This window comes from Meriones unguiculatus, chromosome 1, assembly GCF_030254825.1.
Source record: "Meriones unguiculatus strain TT.TT164.6M chromosome 1, Bangor_MerUng_6.1, whole genome shotgun sequence".
Taxonomy (NCBI): Eukaryota; Metazoa; Chordata; class Mammalia; order Rodentia; family Muridae; genus Meriones; species Meriones unguiculatus.
Window position 1 is genome coordinate 188,549,102 of NC_083349.1, and position 26,459 is coordinate 188,575,560.

Consider the following 26,459-nt stretch of genomic DNA (forward strand, 5'->3'; position numbering starts at 1 on the left):
AATCATAATAGCCACACAAGAAAAACATTTGAAAATGTTCTGAAGAGGTAACTATACACTACAACATGAAGCAGCCATTCTAGTTCCAGGCATCGTACAAAGAAGGTTCATGGCAGCTGGACGTGCAGTTTCCAAAAATAAAGACAGAAAATTTAATCTCTTGGTTTACAGGTAAATGTTCAAACTGTGGTATGACCCATACAATAGATTATTATTCAGCAGCAACAATATATATATATATATACTACTGACTTAAATTCTCCACGGATTGGCCTCAGAATAATGATGTTGAGTAACAGGACAAGACAAAATCAATTCAAAGTTATGATCCCATTTATAGAAAATTCTAGAAAACATGAACTCTTTATTAGCGATGGATAGCGGATCAATAGTTGGTGAGAAAGAGTGAGAAGGGAAGGCTGGTCATAAGGCAGAGAATATAAAGTGGCATGAGAAAATCTTCTGAGGTCAACTACAGCATGGCGTCATAGATGTATGTATGCATCGTCCAAAACAAATTTCATACTTTAATGGGCACTAAGAGGTTATTGAATATCAATTATGTCTCATATACTGTTAGGGGAAAAACTGGAAAATGGTGTAAACAGAAACAGACCGTTCTGAGGAGTTATGACAATAGGCACATAATGTCTACCTTGAAGTCTACGGGCCACACAGCTAAGAAGGCTGTGGGCCACGTGAGCTCTAGGTAAATTGTTCCTGTCACTCAACATCCTTATCCTGAAGTCACTTCATGGAACACTGAAATCAGTAACATATTCTTTTTGGTTGCTGAACAATAATCCATTGTACAGGCCAAACCACAGTTAAACCATTTACCCGGAAATCAACAGATCAGAACTATAAGCTTAATGAAAACAGAATGAGGTTTTCTGTGACTTTTTTTTTCATAGTTTGATTATGTCATTCTCAAATGTGGGGGAAACCACAATGCAATGCCAAAAGGTTGGATACACTTGTTAGGAAGAACAGCTAGATTAAAGGTGGCGGGGAGGCAATAAACACTTTAGTTTCAGTTTTTTGAGATGGGACACGTTACAGGAGACATACTTGCCCACCAACCCCGGGAGGAAAGAAAACTTAGTGGTAAAGGAGACAGCTGTGGCAGTGAAGACCTGGAGCGGAGCCGAGGCCACAGGGAGACATGCGCAGCAGGAGCGAACAGAGAGCAGTGCACAGCTCAGATGCTGGAGGCACACGGACATCGAATAGCCGCTGGGCAAGCGCTCTTTGAACTGTGTCCATCTTAGCAAAACCCAAAGCAAGGTCATTAGCCAAGACTGAGGGAGAAGCTTTGCAAGTGTAGCAAGAGAGGGAAGAAGTGAGCGGACGGAAAGTCTAACGGTACCCTGAAGGACAGTGGTCATGAATCGACAGTGAGGAGGGCCAGGGTGGTCAGGAACTCTTCTACTGCTAACGTGTCTGCAAAACAAGGGCTGTTTAATTCAGACTTTAACCCCATCAGATTCGTCATAACACTTCGATGCTCTCCACCCCTGCTGTTCATCCAGTTACTCGGCTTCACTTTGCTCTACAAACCTGGCCGGTGCGTCTTTGCTTACCTCCACCTCTGCTGCTTCCTGTACAGAGAAGTATTCCTGGTGTGCAGCTGATGAGGGAGGAGTCCACAAGAAGCGCTTTCCTTCCTCACGGAGAATCTGTTGGCAACTAAGTTAGGCAGACAGACTCTCCTAGCGGAAACTATGAATATTAATGTACTTTCAAAGTGTCCTTCCTGTGGCTGTAGCTAAAAATCTTTTTTTGTAGGGAAAGGGGGTAAGTGTGCTCCAAAGTATTCCTGTCTACCACCTCAGATATGAACTAAACTTGTTTGAAGTGTTCCTCCGTGCTTAAGCTAGCACACCCAGTCATGCACATATAGCTGAAAATACTCAGGAATGTGCCTGCCCCCAAAGTGCCCTACCATAGGAGCTCGGGCTATTACCTATGCACTTCTTTTGTTCGGACTTAACTCTGGTGCTGCCCTGTCTTGCTAGCTTTCTCCACTCTTAACGCCTGGCCACACATGCACACCTATTGCATCTGGTTACGAGTCCATCTACTCAGGACCTACATCTATGAGCATCTCTTCTGCTTATCCTCATACACCGATCTCCATCCTGCTGTTTCCCGGGAGGCAATCTGCTCTGACTTCCAGAAAAGTGGTATCAACGAAGGCCACCAAGTAGAGTCTAGCAAAGACAGCAAGGTGCCTGCATTAGGTTCTTTTCAGCCACTCACCCACATGCAGTGTACAGTTCAACTTGAAGGTCACAAAGCAGCTGTGTCTCTACTCTCTTCTTCTGGGTTTCAGTCACCAATTCTTTAAGTCTCAAGGTGGCTGCAGTGATGCCTCTATTAGTAGCTTTAAGGTAGATAAGCTTTTGTGATTTTCTTACTCTGCCCTCTTATATGTAAATAAAGTTTTTATTAACACCCGCCCCTTTAGGATTGTCCTAATTTGTGTGCACCATCTGTTTCCTGCTGGGACTCTGATAGAATACCTGTCTGTGAACAATGATTTAGTAACTCTGAGTTCCATTACAGCCTCAACACAAAACCAGCCATAGGCCAACAGTATCACCACCGTCTGGTAGAACCGCACAATTCCAGGCCCCACCCAGACCTGCTGGATCTGAGCCTCATAGCTGAAAATTCCCTGGTGATTCCTTTATAAGTGGCAACCCAAGAAATAGTACATTCTTCTAAATTTTGTTAAAGCTTTTTGAGGAGAGAAAAAAAAAACACAAAAGATTCACTCAGACTAGTCCAAGATATGGTATCTTACATCTTAGGTAGTAAATGAGACAGACTCTGTCTCAGAAATCTAACAGCACCTATAAAAGTTTTAGCTTGTTACTCTTGAGAATAAGGGGTCCCTAAAATAAAATGGTTTATTGAAGCATTGCTGATGCTATCCCCAAAAGGACTGCTTCTGAGACAAGTTTTCAGGACTCCCAGCAGCAAGGGCAAGTAGTGCTTGGGAAGGTTATCTGTTAGACAGAAAGAAAAAAATATTTTTCTATTAAAAGATTAAAGGAAGGTATAAATTGTTTGTATTGAATCTTTACTGGCTATAGCAAGGAAGGGGAGGGTTGTGTAAAGGCAAAACTGCAAAAGGAGTTCAGCCAGCATGGAGAAGTCAGCATGGTTTCTGGATGGTTGGTGATGTAAGCAAGGTGTAAGTTTAGGTGTTGGCACACATTTAAGAAATGTAAAATGATCTTTGCCATTTCTCTGGTCTTACTTTCCTCCTTTCCACAGAGCCTTCTAATTAACTTAGAACACTGTGACTTTTTCTCTTATCAAGCTTCATGAACACAAATACTAGAGAGTCAGTTTTGGGTCCAAAATGTCAAATAGAGTGAGTCAGGAGGTACATTAGTCCTGCTGCTGCTGTGAGCAAATGCCCAGCAGAAACAAGACATAATTTATGTTGCTCATGGTTTGCAAGGTTTTAGCCCATCGTAATGTGAGGGTACCACAGAGATGCTCACAGCATGGCACAGTAGTCACACTTTAACAGGAAGAGGCCAGAACTTGCCCCGAGACCTGCCTCTAAACAGACCTCATCCTCTGCATTTCTACCACTTCCCAAGTTTATTAAAAACGTTGAACTTTATTGATAGATTCCTCCTTGGGAACATCCTCACAGACATGCTGAGAAGCTTTGACTTAAGCAGGGCTTCTCAGTCCAGCCACGTCGAACGAGTCACTGCAGCAGGCCTTGACCCGTCATCCCTAACCATGATTCACTATTCTTCACAACGCCTCAGCTGCCAAGGGCCTCTACATCTCTCAGGTACATATTCTTTATCTCCCTGACAGCATCCTCCTTCACGTATCTATTTGCCTAACTCACGATCTGAGCTCTTTTCTCTCCCTATTCTGTCCTGTAAGCTTCTTTCTTGGTACCTAAATTTTAGCTGGGAATAAAATTGTCATTTGTCTGTTTGGGCAAAGCTTTCCGCACCGGTGTCTCTCACATGCTAAATGAAGGGTTAGATGACAATTGCTGAGTCAGCATAACGTGCCGTGAAACATGCGTGCCCTGGGCTATCTGGTCGGCAGGGGCAGTGTAAGCAAAACATACTAGGATCATGTCTGGTCTAGTGACTCAAAGCAAGTTTTCAAATCTTAGTTGCAGACTCCTTCCCTTACAGTGCCGCCTCGCAAGAACACCTGCACCCTTTGGCAGCCTCTGGTATCAAGGCACAGAGATTACTTCATGTTCAGGCTACTTCAAGTGTTGTATAACAAAATTAATTACGTCTAATTAAACTTATCCATTTTTTATGGCACCAAACAAATCCAGAACGCCATGTAAGCTTATGAGATGGCAGCTCTCCAAAGGCTTTTGCTTTCAGTGACTTATGTAATTTTAGGGATTATTTTACACTAGCGAGCCTGATGAATGGCCTTTCAGTTCTGGTTTAGCAGCAAGAATTAGTCTCTGGGTCCTAGAACATACAAACCGTGTCCTCTTGCTTAAAGCCCTGCAATAGCTCCCTGTCTCAAACAAGCACTATCCTTTCTCCATCTGCTCTTTTTCTGATACATTAAAATTATGCACTTACTTCCCACACCTAAGTAAATGGAGGCAGCAAAGGGGCATTCTCTCACGGGACAGGTACAGCCTGTGCAGCAGTCGGACTCACTAGCACAGTGAACCAATGGCTCTTCTCATTTGTTGCATGTTTCGCTCAGGTTGTGTGTTAAGCCAAGGCTTGGCGTGTTTCTTGGTCTGCAGGTGCAGAAGCATGAATCTGCTCCTCCTTGGGCCCAGACCGAAGGAACACCTTTGTCTCAGGTCGGCACTGTGGGTGAAAGTCTGCAGGGGCCGGCAGAGGCAACATCCACCGCACACTATACTTGACTTCTAGATAGTTTTCAAAATTAGCAAGGGAGACCCTGAACTGCTTAATAAGGATCTGTTCAATTCTACTGAGAAACAACAATCCAAAGTAATTTATGAACCAAATGCCTTGAGATATTTTTATTTAGTAATTACATACAGGCAGCTTAATTCCTCTTCAGAAAAAAAAAATACCTAAAATGGCACAACATAAAATTCAACAGCAAGCCTTTAGTTTATGCACTCTTGCACTTGGTGATATTTTAAAGTCTTCAATGACAAAAGACTATGTCAGAAATTCTAACTTCAAAATCTTGGGTTTTTAAACCCTGATTTCCTTTCTTTTATTCTTTATTCAAGTAATTACAACCTGTTTTCTGTCTGTAAACTGTACCTCCTTCCTATAGAAGTAACTAAAGAATATATTACAATATACCTTTTAAAGTGCTCTTGGATTAGGGTGGAAGATTTGTAAGAGCAAGAGGTTGGGGAGGACTAGGGCAAAACAATGTCTTCTCCACAGGACAAGGCTGTCACACTCTTAAATTCAAAGCAGCTGTGACCACCTGCACATGACTGAGCCACTCGATATCACAGCATGGCAGGGGAAGGGGATTCATGATGCCCCAATCAGAGCTGAGGAGCTACTTACAGCTCATAGCTGCTGGGGGAGCGAGAGTCCCTGACCGTGCCCCAGTGGATGGCCCCACACCTATAGATGTATGGGCACACTAACTGGACTCAGTAGGTCCTAAATAAAGAACATAAACTTGGGAGAGGAAGACGAAGACAGGGTTCCCAGGAAGGGTTGGAGGGGAGAGAGTGAGTAAAATATGATCAAAATATATGTGTGTGTGAAATTCTCAAAAAGTTAAAATAATATTATATTAAAAAGTAAATAAATTTAATCTTGGTTTACTATGAGTAATGAGTAGTCATTCAATCATAGCCCTAATTATGCTCTATTTGGCCTGCTGGGTATAAAGGATGGATAAAACAACCCTGTTCTCAAGGAAACCGTTCATAATAGGGCAACAGGTTTATAGACAGAGTTGCTTATATCACATGATAGACGCTGAAAACAAGGAAACAGAAGAGAGAAACATGCTCAGATCCACAGGCTACTGACCGAACTCCCAGGGACGCAGGTTAGACCATGTGCTGGCAGAAGCAGAAAGATTAGTTAAGAACCTCAGGGGGCTCGGCAAATCCTGATGAGACTCTGAACTCTGAGCAAAGGCTGAAGCTCTGCGAGTGAGCAATGGCTCAGTCTCTAAAGAGGAGGAATCAAGAGGGGCGGTCGAGTGAGCAAGCTCACACTCGTTTTGACTGTGGGAAGATGGCCAGTCATGAGGACACTGAATAGACAAGGAGAGGGGACAGCAGAGACAGATACAGACAGGATGAACTGAAGCGCTGAGGCACCCAAGTGTGGCACAGTGACTCTTCTTCCTTGAGAGTCAGGGCTGAACTCATAGCTACAACCGAAAGCTAGTTCATAGTGACTGGAGAGGAAGATGGGGCTAGGGAAAGCATCCTGAGTGTGACTCCACATTAAAACAACCGTTATATGGCAATGCTTGGATTTCTCCATGTTCTCTTTGTGAAGACTGATAGTATTTGTAAGAAAACAGAGGGTCTAGCCCCTCTTCTCGCTGTCAGGAGTTCTGTGGAGACCCATGACACCTGTTGAATAGAGTACAAGAAAAATGTTTTCAGACATCTAGAGATTTTATGAAAAACTGCAAGCAATCCGCAAGTATAAGTGCAATGTGTTACTTCTGAGCAGGTTAAAATAACAGTATCTGTTTCAGGAATTTGTCATGTTTTAATTTTATGAATCTCTCCTTGAGTGTCTTTCATATCACTGGAACAATGAAAACAACAGTACTTTAAATTATAGGAAATATGTTTATTTTTTATGAACTCAATTAAAAAAATACTCATTATTTGTCATAGCTAGTCCATTATACTGTTTCTTTGGAGATAATGAAATATTCATAAAATTATTAGTTATTTAACAATAACATTAACATTTCAGTATTGTATAAATGATGGGTATTTCCAAATGAACAAGCGATCCAGAACCTGCCTGTAAAACAAAGAAACGGGAGTGGGCACATAGCTCAGTAGCAGAGCACTCATCTACCACGTACAAGGCCTTGGTTTAGTCCTCAGCACTGTGAAAACAAACAAAACGAGCATTTCCAATGATGGGGAATAAGAGCGTATAAATACATTCTAATAGCGCACACAAAATGGTGCAGTGCATAATACACCCTATCCTGAGCATGTTCCAAAACCCAGTTTGTGAAGGAGACCAGAGATATCATTATTCTGTTAGAGAATGTATCCTCTGAGAATGGGACACAAAATACCTAAATGTTCCAAAGCTTTTTTCAACTTCTTGAGCTCACAATGGTATCCAGAGGTTTCAAAGTGCACAAAGACACACGGAGTATTTAGTTTTGATTTTTGAGCAGGTGTAACACCAGCTCTTCATCCTCTGCTAAAGATAGGCCTGTATCCAAAGGCTCTAATGCTTCCCACTTGGCCTTCTTTCCATGATGGTTTCTTGGTCTTAGATCATCCACTTCAGTGTTGTTTCTTTTCCTCGTTTCTTGCTTCTTCTTGGTGTCACTGGTGGGACAAATCCAATGATTTAATGTAAAAAGGGACAGAATAACCCAATATAGAATAGGTTGTGGACAAAATGACATTATGTGAAACAGAAAAAACATAACACTAGGACACCAATGTCATATGTACACAACATTAAGACTATCCTTGTCTTAATATATCAAATATCTCTATTTAAAGTTAAGCTATCCTTTAGGTTTAGATGGCTATGCAGGCTATAGGTACAGATAGGAGTATCAGATACTAATTCTAAGTAACAGGGTTTTGTTATGATAAAGAGCATAAGATGTCAAAAAACACCAAATGAATTACCTTCCCTTAAAACTGCAGACCTAATGTGTGCATGCAGTCTTAGGAAACTAAGCCCCGCTGACTATGTATGCATACATCCTGCACACTGGCCACTAAAGTAGAACCAACCTCCGAGAAGAAAACAAAAATCAGTAGATACTTTAAATAAAAACCAAAAAACAGTGCAGGTGAGACGGTTACCTGAGTTCAATTCTGGGGAACTCACATGGCAAAATTATTTTCTGACTTCCGCAAGTGGCCATGCACATTCATAACTCAATAAATGTATTTTTAAAAATCTTAAAAACTTTTAGATATCATATACAAGGCAACTCAAGTGGTGAGCATGGAACAAGATGGCGGCTCACTGAGAATGGCCGACAGGCTCCCCTGCCGCACACTCGTCAAGGTGAGCAGCTGCTTGCAAGCCAACTGATCAGCACAGGCTAAGGAAGTCAGCAACCATTTCAAAATAGCTTAATCTAGTACAAACAAAACATGGTAACCACAAGCAGACAGCCGTAACAGACAAACATCAAACAGTAATAGGAAAGAAAACACAGCAACAGCATGATTCACTTAACTACCAAGACAGACTATTAGAGAAACCACAGAAAGACTAGATATTTTATACAGAAAATCCCCCAAAATTTCACCTACAAAATATTAAAACGAATCAGCAAACTAGGCAACATAAAATCAACATACAAAAATCAGTAATATTACTATGTCCAACAGTGAGTTTTCTGAAATGCAAATCAAGAAAGCTGTCCTATTTACAGTAGTTATAAAAATGAAACAGCTTATTAGCTCGTTCACCTGGTGAATGAGCTCAACAATGAGACACTAATGAGAAAATTTTAAAGAGAAAACAAAAAGTAAAAATACATTCTGCATTCATAGATTAAAATAATCAACATTGTTAAAAATGTCCAAAATGGCTCCAGAGTCAACACAGTCAAAGTATCAATGTCATTCTCTACAGAAGTGGGGAAAACAATTCTTAAATTTATATGGAACTAGGAAAAGATTCTTAAAATTTATATAAACCCATAATGAGGGGGGAAGGGAGGGATGGAGGAAGGAGGGGAAAGAAAGAGGGAAAAAAAAGGGGGAAAAGGAAGGAGGAGACTGGAGACAGAGAGAGGGAAGGAGGAGAGAAACAGTAGCCAATTGGCTAAACTCTGAGGTTAAATTATTTGCTTACAATCATTCTGAGAATTAAATAAAACTAGATAAACAAAAACATACAGTAGTTCTTCACATACGAACTTACTTTCTGCCTAAAAAAATTAACACCTGTTCAAAAATTCCCACAGTGGCTGTATATAATAAGCAGCAGCAGCAGAAAAAAAAAATCCCTACATAAATATTACATTATCATTCCAACCACACGATGTATTCAGAAAGAACAAACTGTTCAAGTCTGAATGGCCTCCATTACTGTTCAGAAGATAGCTGATATAAAAGTAAAAATGCCTAATCAGCATCTCCATTTATAACCAGCTGGAAGCAAAGCTACGGATAATCCCCCATTTCCCTCCCTGAAGGACCCACAAGCTCTGACTCAGCCATTTCCTTTCATCAAAAGAGTAAAGGCAAACTAGATGACATGATGTGGTTATTCAAAGCCCCAAATTGCTGAATTTTGAAACGGAGCCTGGAACAATGAACATGAAAGACTTTTTGAAGGGAACTCACACAGCAAAGAATTAAGATAATTCTTATTGACTTAAAAAAGCTTTAAAAAAAGATACTCAGTCCTAATGTCCTTAGGAGTGTGGCCAGTTCTGTGCCGATCCACAGATTGTGGACTGTGCCACAGATACCTGAAGACAGCACTGGCTTGTCCACCTCTCACATCAACTGCACCTCGGAGAGGCTCAGAGAAGGCTTAGCTAGGAGACTCGACTAATGTGTCTTCCTCTGTTAATGTGCTCTTGCACATTGTACTCTCTGCAGAACACAGCTGCTCCAGATGTTTTCCCCAAAGGAAAATAAGACATGAACGTCACCTATGTTCAATTAGCAAATGGAACTTTAGGGAGGCACTTTGTGACTACCTTCTATAGCAAGCAAATAAGCAGTGTTATGAATAACCAGTCATCTGGCAACAGGATGGCAAATCCACAGATAAGCTGCCACAACTGGAGCCCCTCGAAACAGTAATCAGAAAAGCAATGATCTTGTTTCGTCCAAAAGGGCCTCTTTCCAACGCCAAGGTGCTAGAAGCCCTCAGCTGTTTCATACTCTGCTGCATTAGGCAGATGGCTCTGTCCTCTGAGCACTTGGTGTGTGGTCGGAGTGCACTGGATCTAAAAGGGGCTGAGATAGCCTTGTCTGTTAGCAGACGAATATAGACCATGTTCAAATGAATTTCTTGGTTCTTAAATTATTTTCTACAAATTAAGAAGCACAGCTTGTGACCAATCATTCCATCTATTAAACAGAACATTCTATCTAGCTAATGGTGGTGGTGATGCTTAATACTGACTGTCAGATTGACAGATCTAGAATCATCTTTCAGACAAACACCTGAGCATATCTGTGAGGGAGTGTGCAGGTTGGGTTAACTAGATGAGAGGCTCCACCCTCTGTAACATTCCATAGATTGGGGTCCTGGCTGACTAAGACTGTGAAAACCATTTGGGCATCAGTGTCCTACCTCTCTGCTTTTTGACTGCAAAGGCAAGGCGACCAGCTTCCAATGATCTGCTGCCATCTCTTCCCAGCCGTTACTGACCTTGTCCCTTAGAACTCTAAGCTAATAACACAAAGCATTCTTTCCTTAAGCTGCTTCTTGTCTGATACTCGGTCACAGCAACAAGGGGAAAACAAAATAAAACAAAACCTCATCAAACCCCACAGCCTAACGTAGCCACACACCATCAGGTGGGTAGAAGCCTTCAATGTGCAGAATATCTGGCTTTGAGTTCCACATTTTATCGTTCTACCAGCACTCCTATAAGTCATAAAGTGCTGAGCTCTTACCCACTCATCAAATGTTTGTGCCAAGTATCAGAAACGGCCATACTATGATACCTCAATATTAACAACATACCAACTGATAAAGTACATCTTAAAAAGTAAAAGCATGTATTTGTTATTTGTGTCTGTTTATGTCTTTGTGAATGTTGTTTGTGCATGCTTGTGTTTCTGAACCTGTGTGTTTACAAGCGTGTATGCTTTCATGTACATACATGTATTTGTATATGAGAGTACATGTAAATATATATGTATGTATGTTTGTACATATGAGTATAAATGTATACATGTGTGTGAATGGGAATAACATATATTCTGAAGAATTACAAAAAAAATCTAGAATATGAAGCTTAGAAATTGTTAAGCTTCTTTGCACGTAAATCAGAAAAAGATAATGTAAGTAGGATTCCTTCAGGTGTGTCTTTCATTTTGTAAAATGTGCTCTGTTGTTCAATCTGTGGAAACAAACCATGAATAAATTCCCAGGTACCACACTTATCCTCAACCTATAAGGTTTTAGAATATGATGAGGTAAAACTTATTTAAAAAAAAAAAAAAGTAAAAGTAAGCCTTAGCTCAGAGCACCAAATGCCCCCTACTATCAAAGTCAAATGATTCAGGGATACTAATCGTTTAATAATCTAAAAACCAGAGACTTCATTATTGTGAATTTAAAGTACAGATAATACAACTAAGTACAGATGAAAACACTACCTTTAATAGGTACTATGAATAGACAGCAAAAGGGAAATTCAATGACTGAGACTTTACTGAAAACAGTAATACAAAAGCATGTCATTGTATCTAAAGCAAATATGTGAGCCCATTATTTACTTGCAATAATGAAGGAAAGAGAAAAATAAAAATCTGAAATTTTAAATGTTAATATGTTAAGAACTGATTTTTAAGCAGGACATAACTTCTTTATTTCCTAAATTCTCTGTACCCCAAACTAAAAAATCTTCTAGAAGCTAAATTTATTTTTTCTATATTTTGGTTTTCTGGCTTCAACATTTAAACTATTTTCAGACAACTATAATTGTGTCTCCTACAACAAAAACAGCCTCTGTGTTAAATTCAAGACCAACAAAAGATAGGGAGGATACCCAAGTCTGCACACTGGGTCAGCATTTCCACCTGTGCTTCTATTAGGAGTAAGGCATCTCTTTCCAGCTGTTACACTAAAGGCTCACCTCTGCTTCAATGTCTTCCCTGAAAGGAAACAACTGATCTATTGATAGGGATCTTTTTCCTCTGAATTTAATATAGCTCAAATTGTTCAACAGTTATTCAGAACTCAGTATTAGTACTTACTGATACTAATGTGATTTTTGTTACCTGTATGTCACTTGACAGCACCTTTCCAAAATTTCAGTAAGCTCGCCCAGAAAATTTTCTTCTGGGAATCTTGCCCAAGACAATAAATAAGGCTATGCTCAAATAATTCTTAAGAAAGATACTTAAAATAGAGCTTTTATAATTCCAGAAAGTTAAAACCCCAAAATCCAACCAGAAAGGATTAATTCACTAAATATATTAACTATCTACTGAAAATTTCTTATGAATACTGAAATTTTTTAAGAAACCAACAGAGAATGAAGATCCATCCATATTTTAAAATATATGTACAGAAAAATTTGGAAGTTTACTTTTAAATGTTCTTTTTGCTAATATATGTATTTTCTACAACCATCCTATATTAGTCTTTGAAATAAAAATTAAATTCACAGTTCTAAGTAGCTGGGTACATGTAAATTATCTTTGTAATTCCACAAAGCTTCAAAGTACATGATGTGGAAAAAAAAGGTACATTTACACAAAGGAATACTACTCAGCAATTAAAAACAAGGAAATCATGAAATCTGTAGGCAAATGAATGGAACTAGAAAAGATCATCCTGAGTGAGGTAACCCAGGAGCAGAAAGACACACATGGTATGTACTCCCTTATAAGTGGATGTTAGACATTCAATATGGGATAAACATCTAAAATCTGTACAGCTAAAGAGGCTAAGCAAGAAGGACCGTAGGGAAGATGCTCAGTCCTCTTTCAGGAAGGCAAACGGGACAGACATCGGGAAGAGGGAGAAAACTGGGAACAGGACAGGAGCCTACCACAGAGGCCTTTGAAAGACTACCCAGCAGGATACTGAAGCAGATGTTGAGACTCATAGCCAAACTTTGGGCAGAGTGCAGGGAATCTTATAAAAGAAGGGGGAGATACAAAGACCTGGAAGGGACAGGAGCTCCACAAGGAGAGCAACAGAACCAAAAAATATGATCTCAGGAGTCTTTGTAGAGACTGATACTCAAACAAAGGACCATGCATGGAGATAACCTAGAACCCCTGCTCAGATATAGCCCCTGGTACCTCAGTGTCCAAGTGGATTCCCTAGTAAGGGGAGCAGGGGCTGTCTCTGACATGAACTCAGTTGCTGGCTCTTTGATCACCTCCCACTGAGTGAGGCAGATGCAGCCTTACCAAGCCACAGAGGAAGACAATGCAGTCAGTCCTGATGAGGCCTGATAGGCTAGGGTCAGAAAGAAGGGGAGGACCTCTCCTATCAGTGGACTAGGGGAGAGGCACAGGAGAAGAGGGAGGAAGGACGGGACTGGGAGGAGACAAGGGAAGGGACTATACCTGGGATACAAGGTGAATAAATTTAAATAAATGAATGAATGAATGAAGGTTGTTCCCATTGATAACCTAAGTTAGCACAAAAACAGGGGAAGGACAAGACTTGTTGGGTAGGATGTATAGGTGCTGGGTTATTTTTAGTAGATTTAAAAAAGCTATGAGTTTAGTGCAGCCCTGTGATCACAGAATTTGGGAGGAGTTGCACTGCAAGGTAGAGGCCAGTCTGGACTATTTAAGATTATATCTCATATACAGCAGGAGAAAGCAAAAATATAAGCTAAATGCCTCCCAGCCTTTGCAAGGGACTATGGAAAAGGGCAAGGGGGAGAAGAGGGAGGGACTGGGAGGGTAGGACTGGGAGGAGACCAGGGAGGGGGCTGTAGCGGATATACAAAGTGAATAAATTGTAATTGATAAGCAGATAGATAGATAGATAGATAGATAGATAGATAGATAGAGCAATTATGCCAAGCCTTCAGAATGTTTCAAGTGCTATAAGACATGGCTGTGATCTAGGCTGAAGGCAAAACTCTGCTAAGAAAACTTGCTGTATACAGTGCTTTACATAAATAGAGGGGAGTAGAGTGAACTCCCAAAGGCACTGGGGCAAGTAGTTCATATAAACTTTGGAAAAGAGCATGTATTGTATTAGAGCCCCTGCCCTGAGAACGATGCATGTATGTATTACATCATAAAACAGAAGATCAACATCCCTGTACACCTTAGAAAGTGTCAACACAAATGGCTGCTGAAAGAATACATTTTATTGAAGTGATCTTCATATTTCTTATTTTCTCTCTCTCTTTCAGAATGCACAAAAAATAATTCGGTAAAATTTCAGGCTCGCCTAGTTGCCAAGATGAGGCGGGTGTTTAGGGGTATAGCAGGACACTGATTCCCTTATGGAGAATCTCTGCTGCTTACACTGTCCGTGGAGAGCCACTGTAGACCAAGTTCAGCAGCTCAGTGCCCAGTTTGGGTCTTTATTTGTACAACACTTTTCTTCAGTCAACAAATACAACTTGGACATTTTTTCTACATAATTTAAAACTAAAAATAAATAAGTATGTTCTAACTCAAGAAGAAGAAGAAGAAGAAGAACAAGAAGAAGAAGAAGAAGAAGAAGAAGAAGAAGAAGAAGAAGACGACGACGACAAAAACAACTCCAAAGTTCTGTACCTATCCTCAAGTACTTTAAAATTCAATTAAGTTATGTCAGAGATGCTTCCCCTTATAAATTTTAACTTATAAGACCAGGGCAACAAACTTAATGGAGATTAGTTGCTACAGTGTACTTCATAAAATATGCTGTTTCCTTCTATGGCAAAGACTACTACAGCTTATGGAATCAGTACTAAGAATGTATAATATTCTCAAAGCCTCAATTCTCAATTTTTGATGGAACTAAAAAGAATTGTGAAAAACTGTAGTACAGGAAGGTGCCTAGTGTTTATTATAAACATAAATGAAAATTCTAAAAAAAGTAATCTTAAATCAGAAGTCTAGTAATCAGAAAAGTTCTGGGTTGGTGAAGAGGAAGAGGGAAGGCATCAAACCCTCACCTCTTACCACACTTTATCCACATTTTCTCTCATTAAGCATCCACACATTATCTGAAACTGGCAAAATCTTTTTGTTATAGTTACTCATAAATAATCTGGGGATTTGGTGAAGAGCCAGGAGCCCCTTGCAGTCAGACACCCATACCTACACCATAGCGTTCTGTGCTATTTCTAGATTTTTGAGATTCCTGTAACACTTATATGCAGAGTCAAGGTTAGAAACGATTTCTGCTCTGCAGAAACTTTAAACATATAACAGTTTCTCCTCACATATTAAAAATTTAAATATCTAAGTTTAAGCTAGAATATCTTCTTGCTAATAATCTACATGTAGACTATTTTGTACGCCCCAGAAATACCTCAGCTTCCATCTCAAACTACTTTAACACATTCGTTTTCAACACCAAAGACCATCATGTATCTGAACAACAATGCTCCAGGTGAAATTAAGTCTTACAGTTGTGGATTAATCTTCATTAGTCTTCAAATGACTTCTAAAGAGAGATAATTCAAATCTTCAAAGTTGTTCATTAAACAATCACTTATATTGATAAGCCAAACAAAAACCAAAAGCATGGGCACAATCTAAAATTCTAAAAGGGAAAGAATATTAATGGACTATTAAATTATCATATATAACTACAGTAAAGGAAGTTAGATATAAAGAAGTGTGTGGTATATATGGTATAGTATCAGACATAAATGTCTCTCACATAAAGCAGTGTCACTGATGATCTGACCCATGGCGGGGTGACTAAGTGACAGAATAGAAAGCACAAGCAAAACCTAAAACACAAAGAACGTCAAGAGGGCAGTTTTGTAACGCTCAAATCTGCCTTTAATGTGTCTCCATGGTTTTGTTTTCAAATATTCACAGACAGAAGACAGGTAAAGCAGAAGGACAGCAGGCTTACAATGAAGCAAGTGCATTATTTATATGATTAAGCTGACCTCACTTTTTTCTGTGGTCCTCCTCTGGCCTGTAGGCGCTCCCCCCAATACATCATGTACATACGTACACACACACATACACACACACACACACACACAGACACACAGAAAGAGAGAAAGAGAGAGAGAGAGACAGACAATAAAATATTTTTTTTTAATAATAGAAATGAAGTGTTGAGTAAGTGGCTCAGTATAGTGTGAGGACCTGACACTGAATCCCCAGAACTTGTGTAAAGCTGGGTACAATATTGTGTGTCTGTAATCCTAATGCTCCTAAGGAGAGATGTGAGCCAAACAACAAGTAGACCCAACAATCTGTTGCATACAAGAAACACACCTAAGTCAAAAAGACAGACATTACCTGAAAGTAAAGGGCTGGAAGACGGTTTTCTAAGCAAATGGACTCAAGAAGCAAGCAGGAGTAGCCATTCTAATATCAAATAAAATAGACTTTCAACTAAAATTAATCAAAAGAGATGGAGAAGGACACTTCATACTCATCAAAGGAAAATTCCACCAGGAAGACATCACAATCCTGAACATCTATGCCCCAAATATTAAGGCACCCACATTTGTAAAAGAAATATTGATAAAACACACATACATCCCTACACATTAATAGTGGGAGACTCCAACACCCCACTCTCAGCAGAAGACAGGTCAACAAAACAGAAATTAAACAAAGAACCTATGACTGTAACAGAGGTCACGAATCAAATGGCCCTAATAGACATCTACAGAACCTTTCACCCAAACACAAAGGAATTTACCTTCTTCTCAGCATCTCATGGAACCTTCTCCAAATAGACCATATAGTTGGTCACAAAGCAAGCCTCACCAGATACAAGAAGATTGAAGTAATCCCTTGTATCTTATATGACCACCATGGACTAAAACTGGACCTCAACAACAACAACGGAAATAGCAAAAAGCCTACACACATGGAGACTGAACAACTTGCTACTCAATGACAGCTGGGTCAGGGAAGAAATAAAGAAAAGAATTAAAGTCTTCCTAGAAGTCAATGAAAATGAAGGCACAACATACCCAGATTTATGGGACACAATGAAAGCAGTGCTAGGAGGAAAGTTCATAGCACTAGGTGCCTTCAAGAAGAAATTCGAAACTTCTCATTCAAGCAACTTAATAACGCACCTAAAAGCCCTAGGGGAGCAGGGGGGGAAAAAGCAGACACACCAAAGAGGAATAGACGGCTAGAAATAATCAATAAATTAGAAACAAACAAAACAATTCAAAGAATCAATGAAACCAAGAGCTGGTTCTTTGAGAAAATCAAAAAGATAGACAAACCCTTAGCCAAGCTAACTAAAAGGCAGAGAGATACTATCCAAATCAACGAAATCAGAAATGAAAAGGGAAGACATAACAACAGACACTGAGGGAATCCAAACAATCATCAGGTCTTACTTCAAAAGCCTCTATGCCGCAAAATTTGAAAATCTAAATGAAATGTACAATTGTCTTGATCGATTGCACTTACCAAAGCTGAATTAAGACCAGGTAAATCAATTAAATAGTCCTATGTCCAATAAGGAAATAGAAGCTGTCATCAAAAATCTCCCACTGAAAAAAAAACAACTCAGGGCCAAATGGTTTCAGTGCAGAATTCTACCAGACCGTTAAAGAGGAGCTAACACCAGTTCTTTTCAAACTATTCCATAAAATAGAAACAGAAGGAACACTACCAAACTCATTCTATGAAGCCACAGTCACCTTCGTACCTAAACCTCACAACAAAGAAAGAGACTTTCAGGCCAATCTCACTTATGAACACTGAAGCAAAAATACTCAACAAAATACTTGCAAAATGAATACAAGAACACATCAAAGATATCATCTACTATAACTAAGTAGGCTTCATCCCAGGTATGCAGGGGAAATCCATCAAGGTAAACCACCATATAGACAAACCGAAATAAATAAACCACATGACAATCTCCTTAGATGCTGAAAAAGCATTTGAAATATCCAACACCCATTCATGTTTAAAGTCTTGGAGAGATCAAGGATACAAGGCACATATCTAAAAATAGTAAAGGTGATATACAGCAAGCCTATAGCCAAAATCAAACTAAATGGAGAGAAACTTAAATCAATTCCAGTAAAATCAAGGACAAGGCAAGGCTGCCCACTCTCTCCATATCTCCTCAACATAGTTCTTGAAGTCCTGCTAGAGCAATAAGAAAATTAAAGGAGATCAAGGGGAAACAAATTGGAAAGGAAGAAGTCAAAATATCACTATTTGCAGATGATAATTCCCATGAGTGACTGCAAAACTTCTACCAGGGAACTCCTACAGCTGATAAACACCATCAGCAAAGTGGCTCGATACAAAATTAACTAAAAAAAAAAAAAAAAAAAAAAAAAAAATCAGTAGTCCTCCTGTATACAAAAGACAAAAGGACCAAGAAAGAAATTAGGGAAATATTACCCTTCACAATAGCCACAAAGGACATAAAAAGTACCTTGGTGTGACTCTAACAGAGCAAGTCAAAGAGTTGTATGAAAAAGATTTCCAGTCTCTGAAGAAAGAATTAGAAAAAGATGTCAGAAGATGAAAAGATCTCTCATGATCATGGCTTGGTAGGATTAACATGGTAAAACTGGCCATCTTACTAAAAGCAATCTACAGATTCAATGCAGTTCCCATCATATTACCAATACAATTCTTTACAGACTTTGAAAGAACAATTGTCAACTACATATGGAAAACAAGAAACCCATAATCACTAAAACAATCCTCTACAATAAAAGAGCATCTGGAGGTATCTCCATCCCTGATCTCAAGCTGTACTATTGAGCAACAGTAATAAAAACTGCATGGTACTGGCATAGAAACAGACTGGTGGATCAATGGAACCGAACAGAAGACCCTGACATAAACCCACACACTTATGGAGACCTAATTATGGACAAAGATGCCAAAACCACACAATGGAGAAAAGATAGCATCTTCAACAAATGCTGGTCTAACCGGACATCTACATGTAGAAAAATGCAAATAGATCCATACTTATCACCCTGCACAAAACTAAAGTCCAAGTGGATCAAAGACTTCGATATAAAACCAGACACACTAAACCTCTTAGAAGAAAAAGTGGGGAAAAGCCTAGAACTCATTGGCACAGGAGACAACTTCCTGAACTGTAAAGCAAAGGACACTGTCGCCAAAACAAAACGACTGCCTACATATTGGGAAAAGATCTTCACCAACCCTTTATCTGACAGAGGGCTAATATCCAGAATATATAAACAACTCAAGAAGTTAAACTGCAAAAAATCGAGAAATCCAATTAAAAAGTGAGGTATAAAGCTAAACAGAGAATTCTCAACAGAGGAATATCGAATGGAAGAGAAAATGCTCAAAGTCCTTAGTCATCAGGGAGATGCGAATCAAAACAACCCTGAGATTTCACCTTACACCCATCAGAATGGCTAAGATCAAAAACTCAAATGACAACACATGCTGGAGAGGTTGCGGAGAAAGGGGAACCCTTCTTCATTGCTGGTGGGAATGTAAACTTGTACAACCACTTTGGAAATCAATCTGGCGCTTTCTCAAACAATTAGGAATAGTGCTACCTCAAGATCCAGCTATACCACTCCTAGGCATATATCCAAAAGATGCTCAAGTATACAACAAGGACATTTGCTCAACCATGTTCATAGCAGCTTTATCTGTAATAGCCAGAAGTTGGACACAACCCAGATGTCCCTCAGTTGAGGAATGGATACAGAAATTGTGGTACATTTACACAATGTACATTTACTCAGCAATTAAAAACAAGAAAATCATGAAATTTGCAGGCAAATGGTGGGACCTAGACAATATTATCCTAAGTGAGGTATCCCAGAAGCAGAAAGACACACAGGGTATATACTCACTCATAAGTGGATATTAGACATATAATATAGGATAAACATCTAAAATCTGTACACCTAAAGAGGCTAATCAAGAGGGAGGACTCTGGGTAAGATGCTCAATCCTCATTCAGAATGACAAAGAGGATGGACATCAGAAGAGGGAGAAAATAGGGAACAGGACAGGAGCTTACCACAGAAGGCTTCTGAAAGACTCTGTCCTGCAGAGTATCAAAGCAGATGCTGAGACTCATAGCCAAATTTTGGGCAGAGTTCAGGGAATCTTATGAAAGAAGGGGGAGATAGAAAGATCTTGAAGGGACAGGAGCTCTACAAGGATAGCAATGGCACTAAAAATTCTAGACACAGGGGTCTTTTCTGAGACTAATTCTCCCACCAAGGACCATGCATGGAGATAACCTAGAACCCCATATAATATAACCTGTGGCAGTTCAGTGTCCATGGGTTCCCTAGTAATGGGAACAGGGACTATCTTTGACATGAACTGATTAGCCTGCTCTTTGATCACCTCCCCCTCAGGGGTGTACAGCCTTACCAAGCCATAGAGGAAGACAATGCAGCCAGTCCTGATGAGACCTAACAGACTAGGATCAGATGGAAGGGGAGGAAGACCTTCCCTATCAGTGGACTGGGGAGGGGCATAGGTGGAGAAAAGGGAGGGAAGGTGGGATTGGGAGGGGAGAAGAAGGTAGGTACAGGGGGCTTACAAAGTGAATGAACTGTAATTAGTAAAAACAAAAATAAAATATTATAAAAAAGGACTAAAGAGATGCCACAGAAATCAGTACTAAGAGAAACTACAAAAATTAAAGTAGTTCACTTACTAAGACATTTACAAAGATAATCATATTTACTCAAAGACAGAACCAGCACCAAACAGATGTTTTAAAGGCAAAACCAAACACATAAAAGACAAAACAAAAACTCAAACGTGACCATCTATTGATTAGTACTAAGAACCAGTTAAGAACAGCTACTTACATGTGAATTGGACCGACTTACTCCATATTTCTATAGAGAAGTCATGTTTAAATTGTGACAATGGCCTCAGCACAAGCTATCCAGCTTACGCTACCTAGAACAACCTACTAAGCACTCCACTATACAACAATTCCTACATCTGTTTCCCCCACCGTGTCCAGTTTTTCATTTTGTTTTTCCATCATTAAGAATGAACCCAAGTGGCCAAGTGGCCTCCATAGTAATGGGGACAGGGACTGTCTCTGACAAGAACTGATTGGCCTGCTCTTTTACCACCTTCTCCAGAGGGAGGAACAGCCTTACCAGGCCAGAGAAGACAATGCAGCCACTCCTGATGAGATCTGATAGAATAGGATCAGAGGGAAGGGAGGAGGACCTCCCTTTTCAGTGGACTGGGAGAGGGACATGGGTGGGGAAGAGGGAGGGTGAGATTGGGAGGGGAGGGGGGAGGTAAGGAGGGGATACAAAGTGAATAAACTGTAATTAATAAAAAGAAAAAACCTCAAAAAAAAAAAAAAAAGAATGAACCCAGCTTTGCACATACTAGGAAGGCACTCTGCCTTAGCCTGCAATGTCTTATAAAGAATTGAGACCTGGTTCAAGGCTGTAGTCCACAAATAAAAGACTGAAAGAGAGCAGAAAGATTCTAATATTTTCTTTTTTTGAAATATTAAGGTTATAAATATTAAATACTCAATTTTATTGAATAGCAAATATCTAGAACATCCAGGTATTTCTTCTTAATCATATTTAATACTTGGAAATTTTTTTATATAATTTGCAATTCACATGAGGATGGCCATGAACCAAACATGATGAATAGTACTATATAGACAAAAATTAATATAGTGTGTGCAAATAGTTAAATCTCTTAGCTTTTGAGACATAGTTGAAAGAAGAAAAAAAAAAACCTTAGCGCAAAAGTTTAAAGGGGGCAATTGTTACTTCATCCCTGTCTGGTTCATATTTTAGGTGTAGCTTAACTGTTACTTTCTTCAGGCTCCCTTCTTCCTACTGACAAAGTGTCTTTCTATATACAGAGACAAACGTGTTACTTATGATGAATATTTATGAATGGCAACAAAGTAAAGGAAATTTTCAATTGAAACCAATTCATACTAGTACAAGACTAACAGATATTTTCTAAATTGCTCTATCTAATACCCTAAGACTGAACTCATCTTTGGAAGTACCAAGTTTATAACCAAAGAATAAGCTTCTGGGAGAGTCATGATCACCAGGATCAGCATGCAAAATGTTGATATTTACTGAACTCAGAAAAAACACCAAGGAAATTGGTAAACATGCAGTGAGAACACCCAAGAGCTGGCATCACAAAACCTTAGTAAATCTTCAAGTCTGTGACAGGAAAAGAAAAGATGTAGCCTGGAATGACACAGGACAAGGTTGCCCACTCTCTCCATCTCTTCAGTATAGTACCTGAAGCCCTAACTAGACAAATAAGACAACTAAAGGAGACCAAGGGGATACAAACTGGAAAGGAAGAAGTCAAAGTGTCACTATTCCAAGCTTATGGACCAGTGGGGGTATAAAAGGACCCAGAGGGGACAGGAGTTCCACAAGGAGACCAACAAAACCAAAAATTCTGGGCCTAGGGGGCCCTTCAGAGATTGATGCGCCAACCAAGGACCATGCATGGAAAGGACCTAGACCCCCTGCTCAGATGTAACCCATAGGCAGTTCAGTCTCCATTGAATTCCCTAGTAAGGGGAACAGGAGCTGTCTGACATGGACTCTGTTGCCTGTTCTTTGATCACTTCCCCCTGGCAGGGCAGCCTTGCCAGATCACAGAGGAAAAGGATGCAGTCAATCCTTGAGACTTGATAGACTGGGGTCAGATGGTAGGGAAGGAGGACCCTCCCTTTCTGAGGACTAGGAGAGGAGGATAGGGGTGAAGAGGGAGAGAGGGTAGGCCCAGGAGGAGATGATGGAGGAGGTTTTAATAGAGATGTAAAGTGAATAAATTATAAAAACATTTAAAAGAGGGAAGGAAGGAAGGAAGGAAGGAAGGAAGGAAGGAAGGAAGGAAGGAAGGAAGGAAGGAAGGAAGGAAAGAAAGATCCCATATGCCACTCTTTAAGCAGTTGTGGGAGTGAGGGAGGCAGTCTTCTATAAGGACATTAAGGCAGCATGTGGACCATTCAGACTGTCACACATGAGCAAAGCAACACCAAGCAGAGTGTGCCGATTTACTTTTAGAAGTCACTTCTAAATATTAAGAACATGCCCTGAACCTAAATCACTTAACTTTAAAACACAAAAATGTATGTATTTTTCTAATGCCTAATGAAATTATTTTACCCTTGGTGCTCTTTGCACTACTAAAACTAATATGCCTGTCATTTAGCATCAGAAAACACTACAAACTTGTTATATTTATAGTGTGTGTGTGTGTGTGTGTGTGTGTGTGTGTGACTAAATGGCCAATAGCAAGTCCCGGAAGTTTCTGACATCACTACATTTTGGAAGAGTAAATTTTTCCTTTTACAAATAAGCACACAGTTTGAAGACTAACTCAGTGTCTCTACAGCATGGTTTTCCAAAAAAAATAATTTTTTTTATATCTTTGCCAAATGCTGTTCTTATTTAAAGATAAATTAATATTTTCTGTGGCCTATTCCTTCAACTCTAGACTCCCTGGGATATCATCTAAGGGGTCCCATCAACTGTTTTCTTTACATCAAAAATATTAACTTTATCTGTCTTTGCTACCTAACTTCTATTCAGTGATTTAGAAAAGCCATGAAGCTTAACACTCAATACAAGCTTATTATGATACACACAACTCTTAGGTAAACAAACAAACAAACAAACAAACGCTGAGTTAAGTCATACCATTATTCAATTTGCCACATTTTATTTAATTTTGGCATGAAGGTAAATAGATAATAGATAAGAACAGGTCTTAAATAGAAAGAATTCAGTTATTTACACAGAAAATTTCTATTATTTTATTTGCTAATGTGAAAAGAATGTGAAAGTATAACTTGTATTTTAAATTTCAGAGACTTTTGATTTTTAAAAAATTACATTTATTTATGTATTCCTTCATTCCTTCATTTGTGCATGGGTGTTGTGGAGGATGTGTCCACATGTGGATGGAAGTCTATAATATACATTATACAACTGTCGGATACTGTTTGAGAAGGTGGAAGTGTGTCTGGTCGCCTCACTTCAGACCCAAACATGTTTATGTCAAATATCCTCCAAGACCCCCTGTCTGGGAACAGGCACCCCAAACCAACTCTGTGATAGGAAAGGAGAAGTGACAGCAAAAAAGCCCAACAGTTAAAACGCTGTGCCCTTGAGAACAGGTAGAAGACAGACAATTTCCAGCAGAGGTTTATGCTATGATACAAAAGCTCCTGCAGGAGAAAGAAGAGTCAGAAATTACGCATGAGAAGTTCATCTATGGAGAGCAAACGCAGTGGGGAACTCCAGCTGACAGCTTATACTTCCCGCCAGTCTCTGGTGGAAATCATGAGAGTCAGATCCGATGTTGCCACCATGTGTTGCTATTTTTTTCTTTTAAGTCCTAAGCAAGGGGACACTTTGCTCTGCTTGGGACTGGCTGCCTTAAGGGGGAGTGTCAGAGACAACATGGTCTGTTATTCTCCAAACTGTACAGTACAAAGCCAAAGACAACTCACTGCAGTCAGCTCCCTCACTCGACCAAGTCCATCTCTGGGACCACACTTGACTGCAAACACCTCCATCTGCTGACCCACCTCACTAACCCAATTTTTTGTTTTCTAAGACAAGGTTTCACTTTATGTTCCAGTTTGTCTTAGAACTCACTTGTATAGCTCAAGATGGTCTTTAACTTACGGTGATTCTCCTTTCTCGGCCTCCTAAAGCGTGGAATTTTAGGTATATTCCACCACACCCAGGTTTTCAGAGATAATTTTTAATAGCATTGTCATCAAAATCCATTGATAATTATCATAATAAAACCCTGCCTGTTTGTACTTACTCTACTTTACAAACTACTCAAGTATAAAAGATTTTAAAAAGGGGATGATTAAAAAAAGAAAAACATGATAGAATACAGTTATCATACTTATTTGTGGTAACAGGAAATAAAAATAAAATTAACCAAAGTCCTTAAAATGATCAGAAAAATATGAGGTATAGGCAAAGCAAAGCAAAGCAAAACAAAACAAAACAAAAAAGCCTTTAAAGTGATAATTTAGTAGCCACTGGATTCATTAAAAATGGATGGGCCTATGTGTGACACTTATATTTAATGACCTAAGGGTAAGAACATACCTTATCTTATGTTTTAGATCTTCACTCTCAGATTCTTCAGAACTTCTGTACTTATCTGGATCTGGAAGTGTGCTTGGATCAAATCCATCATCATCTTCATCACTCCAGTCCAGAAAGGCTTCCTCTTCGTCTTTGGCCTACGAAAACACAAGGAGAATCACAATGTAAAAAGTCAACTGATAATGGGAGAATCATAATATAAGAAGTTAGCTGATAACAGTCAAGTTTCATTATGGATTCAAATAGAATACTCCTCTAATATTCCCAAATTAGACTTTATTATAAAAGCCTTGGAACAAGATTTCAAGACTTTCACAAACTCCAACATTTCCAAAAACAAAGAAAATCTGTATTATCTCAAAATTATAAGAAAATAATAATCCAGAAAGTATAAATAACTCTAATGAGTTCCTTTAACTTGGTAAGAGAAGTTATCAGCCTGACTTTTTCCATGTAACTCATTATCAAAGAAAAAAAGCACCAAGTTGTCTTATCATTCACACACACACATGCACATTTTAAAACTACCAAAAAATATTAATTGGAAATATCAAAGACCAGAAGTGAGAATATATTTGTCCGACTTTTATGACAAATGTCTAAGTTTTAAAATGCAATCAGATCTGCAAGAGACTTCTTTTACTCACTGAAATTTAAGTGAAATAATGTGAGCAGGCACATTGGGAAAGCAGACATGGAGAAAGGAAAGGGCGGCCCCACAAGTCTCCTGCCAGCAGAGATTAGGCAAGGACCAAACAATGCAAGAGTGAGCAACTACACGTTCAAGGTATAACATCATCTGTAACAAAATAATTTCTAGAAATTAGTTTGGCCACCTACTAGAAAGGTGCCAACTCTAATTTTGCTATATAAATTAATAAAAAATATAAGTAGGATTCAAATTTGAAAGTCTAAATAAGCTTCCTGCAGTCAACATATTTATAAAACTTTTTCAGACCAACTATGACAAACCTAATGATTTTTTTTTATTCACGTGATTAAGGAGTTCCCAGAAACAGAATCACTATGTAGAAAAACAAAATAAACATGTGCACAAGCTCAAGCCACGGCAGAAATTCTCTTCCACACATGAATGGCTCTCTGAACAACCTTTAAATATAAGAAAATGAGAAACAAGCTAAGAAGGTATGGATTAGTCACCTCTGCAAAAGTCCTTAGTGGTTTTTTTCGTTTGTTTGTTTTTTCTTTTTTTCTGGAACCAAAATATTTATTTTAATTTATGTAAAGCACGAATGAAATGTTTATTCTTTTTTTCTTTCCAATCTTTTATTCTTTTTTTATTTTTAATTATACTTTATTTACTTTGTATCCCCCCTCTAGTT

The 26,459-nt window shown here is 39.1% G+C and overlaps 1 protein-coding gene across 1 annotated transcript in view; it reads right to left on the minus strand.

The window, feature by feature from the left end:
- Positions 1 to 6,767: 6,767 nt before the first annotated feature.
- The window catches only part of Ddx10 (DEAD-box helicase 10), a 163,348-nt gene continuing 143,656 nt past the window's right edge, over positions 6,768 to 26,459 (minus strand). The window contains exons 17-18 of the mRNA XM_060373868.1: positions 25,117 to 25,253; positions 6,768 to 7,516 (exon numbers count right to left, since the gene is read on the minus strand). Of these exons, the coding sequence (XP_060229851.1) occupies positions 7,339 to 7,516; positions 25,117 to 25,253 (315 nt within the window). The 3' untranslated portion in view covers positions 6,768 to 7,338. The remainder of the gene's footprint in view (positions 7,517 to 25,116; positions 25,254 to 26,459) is intronic.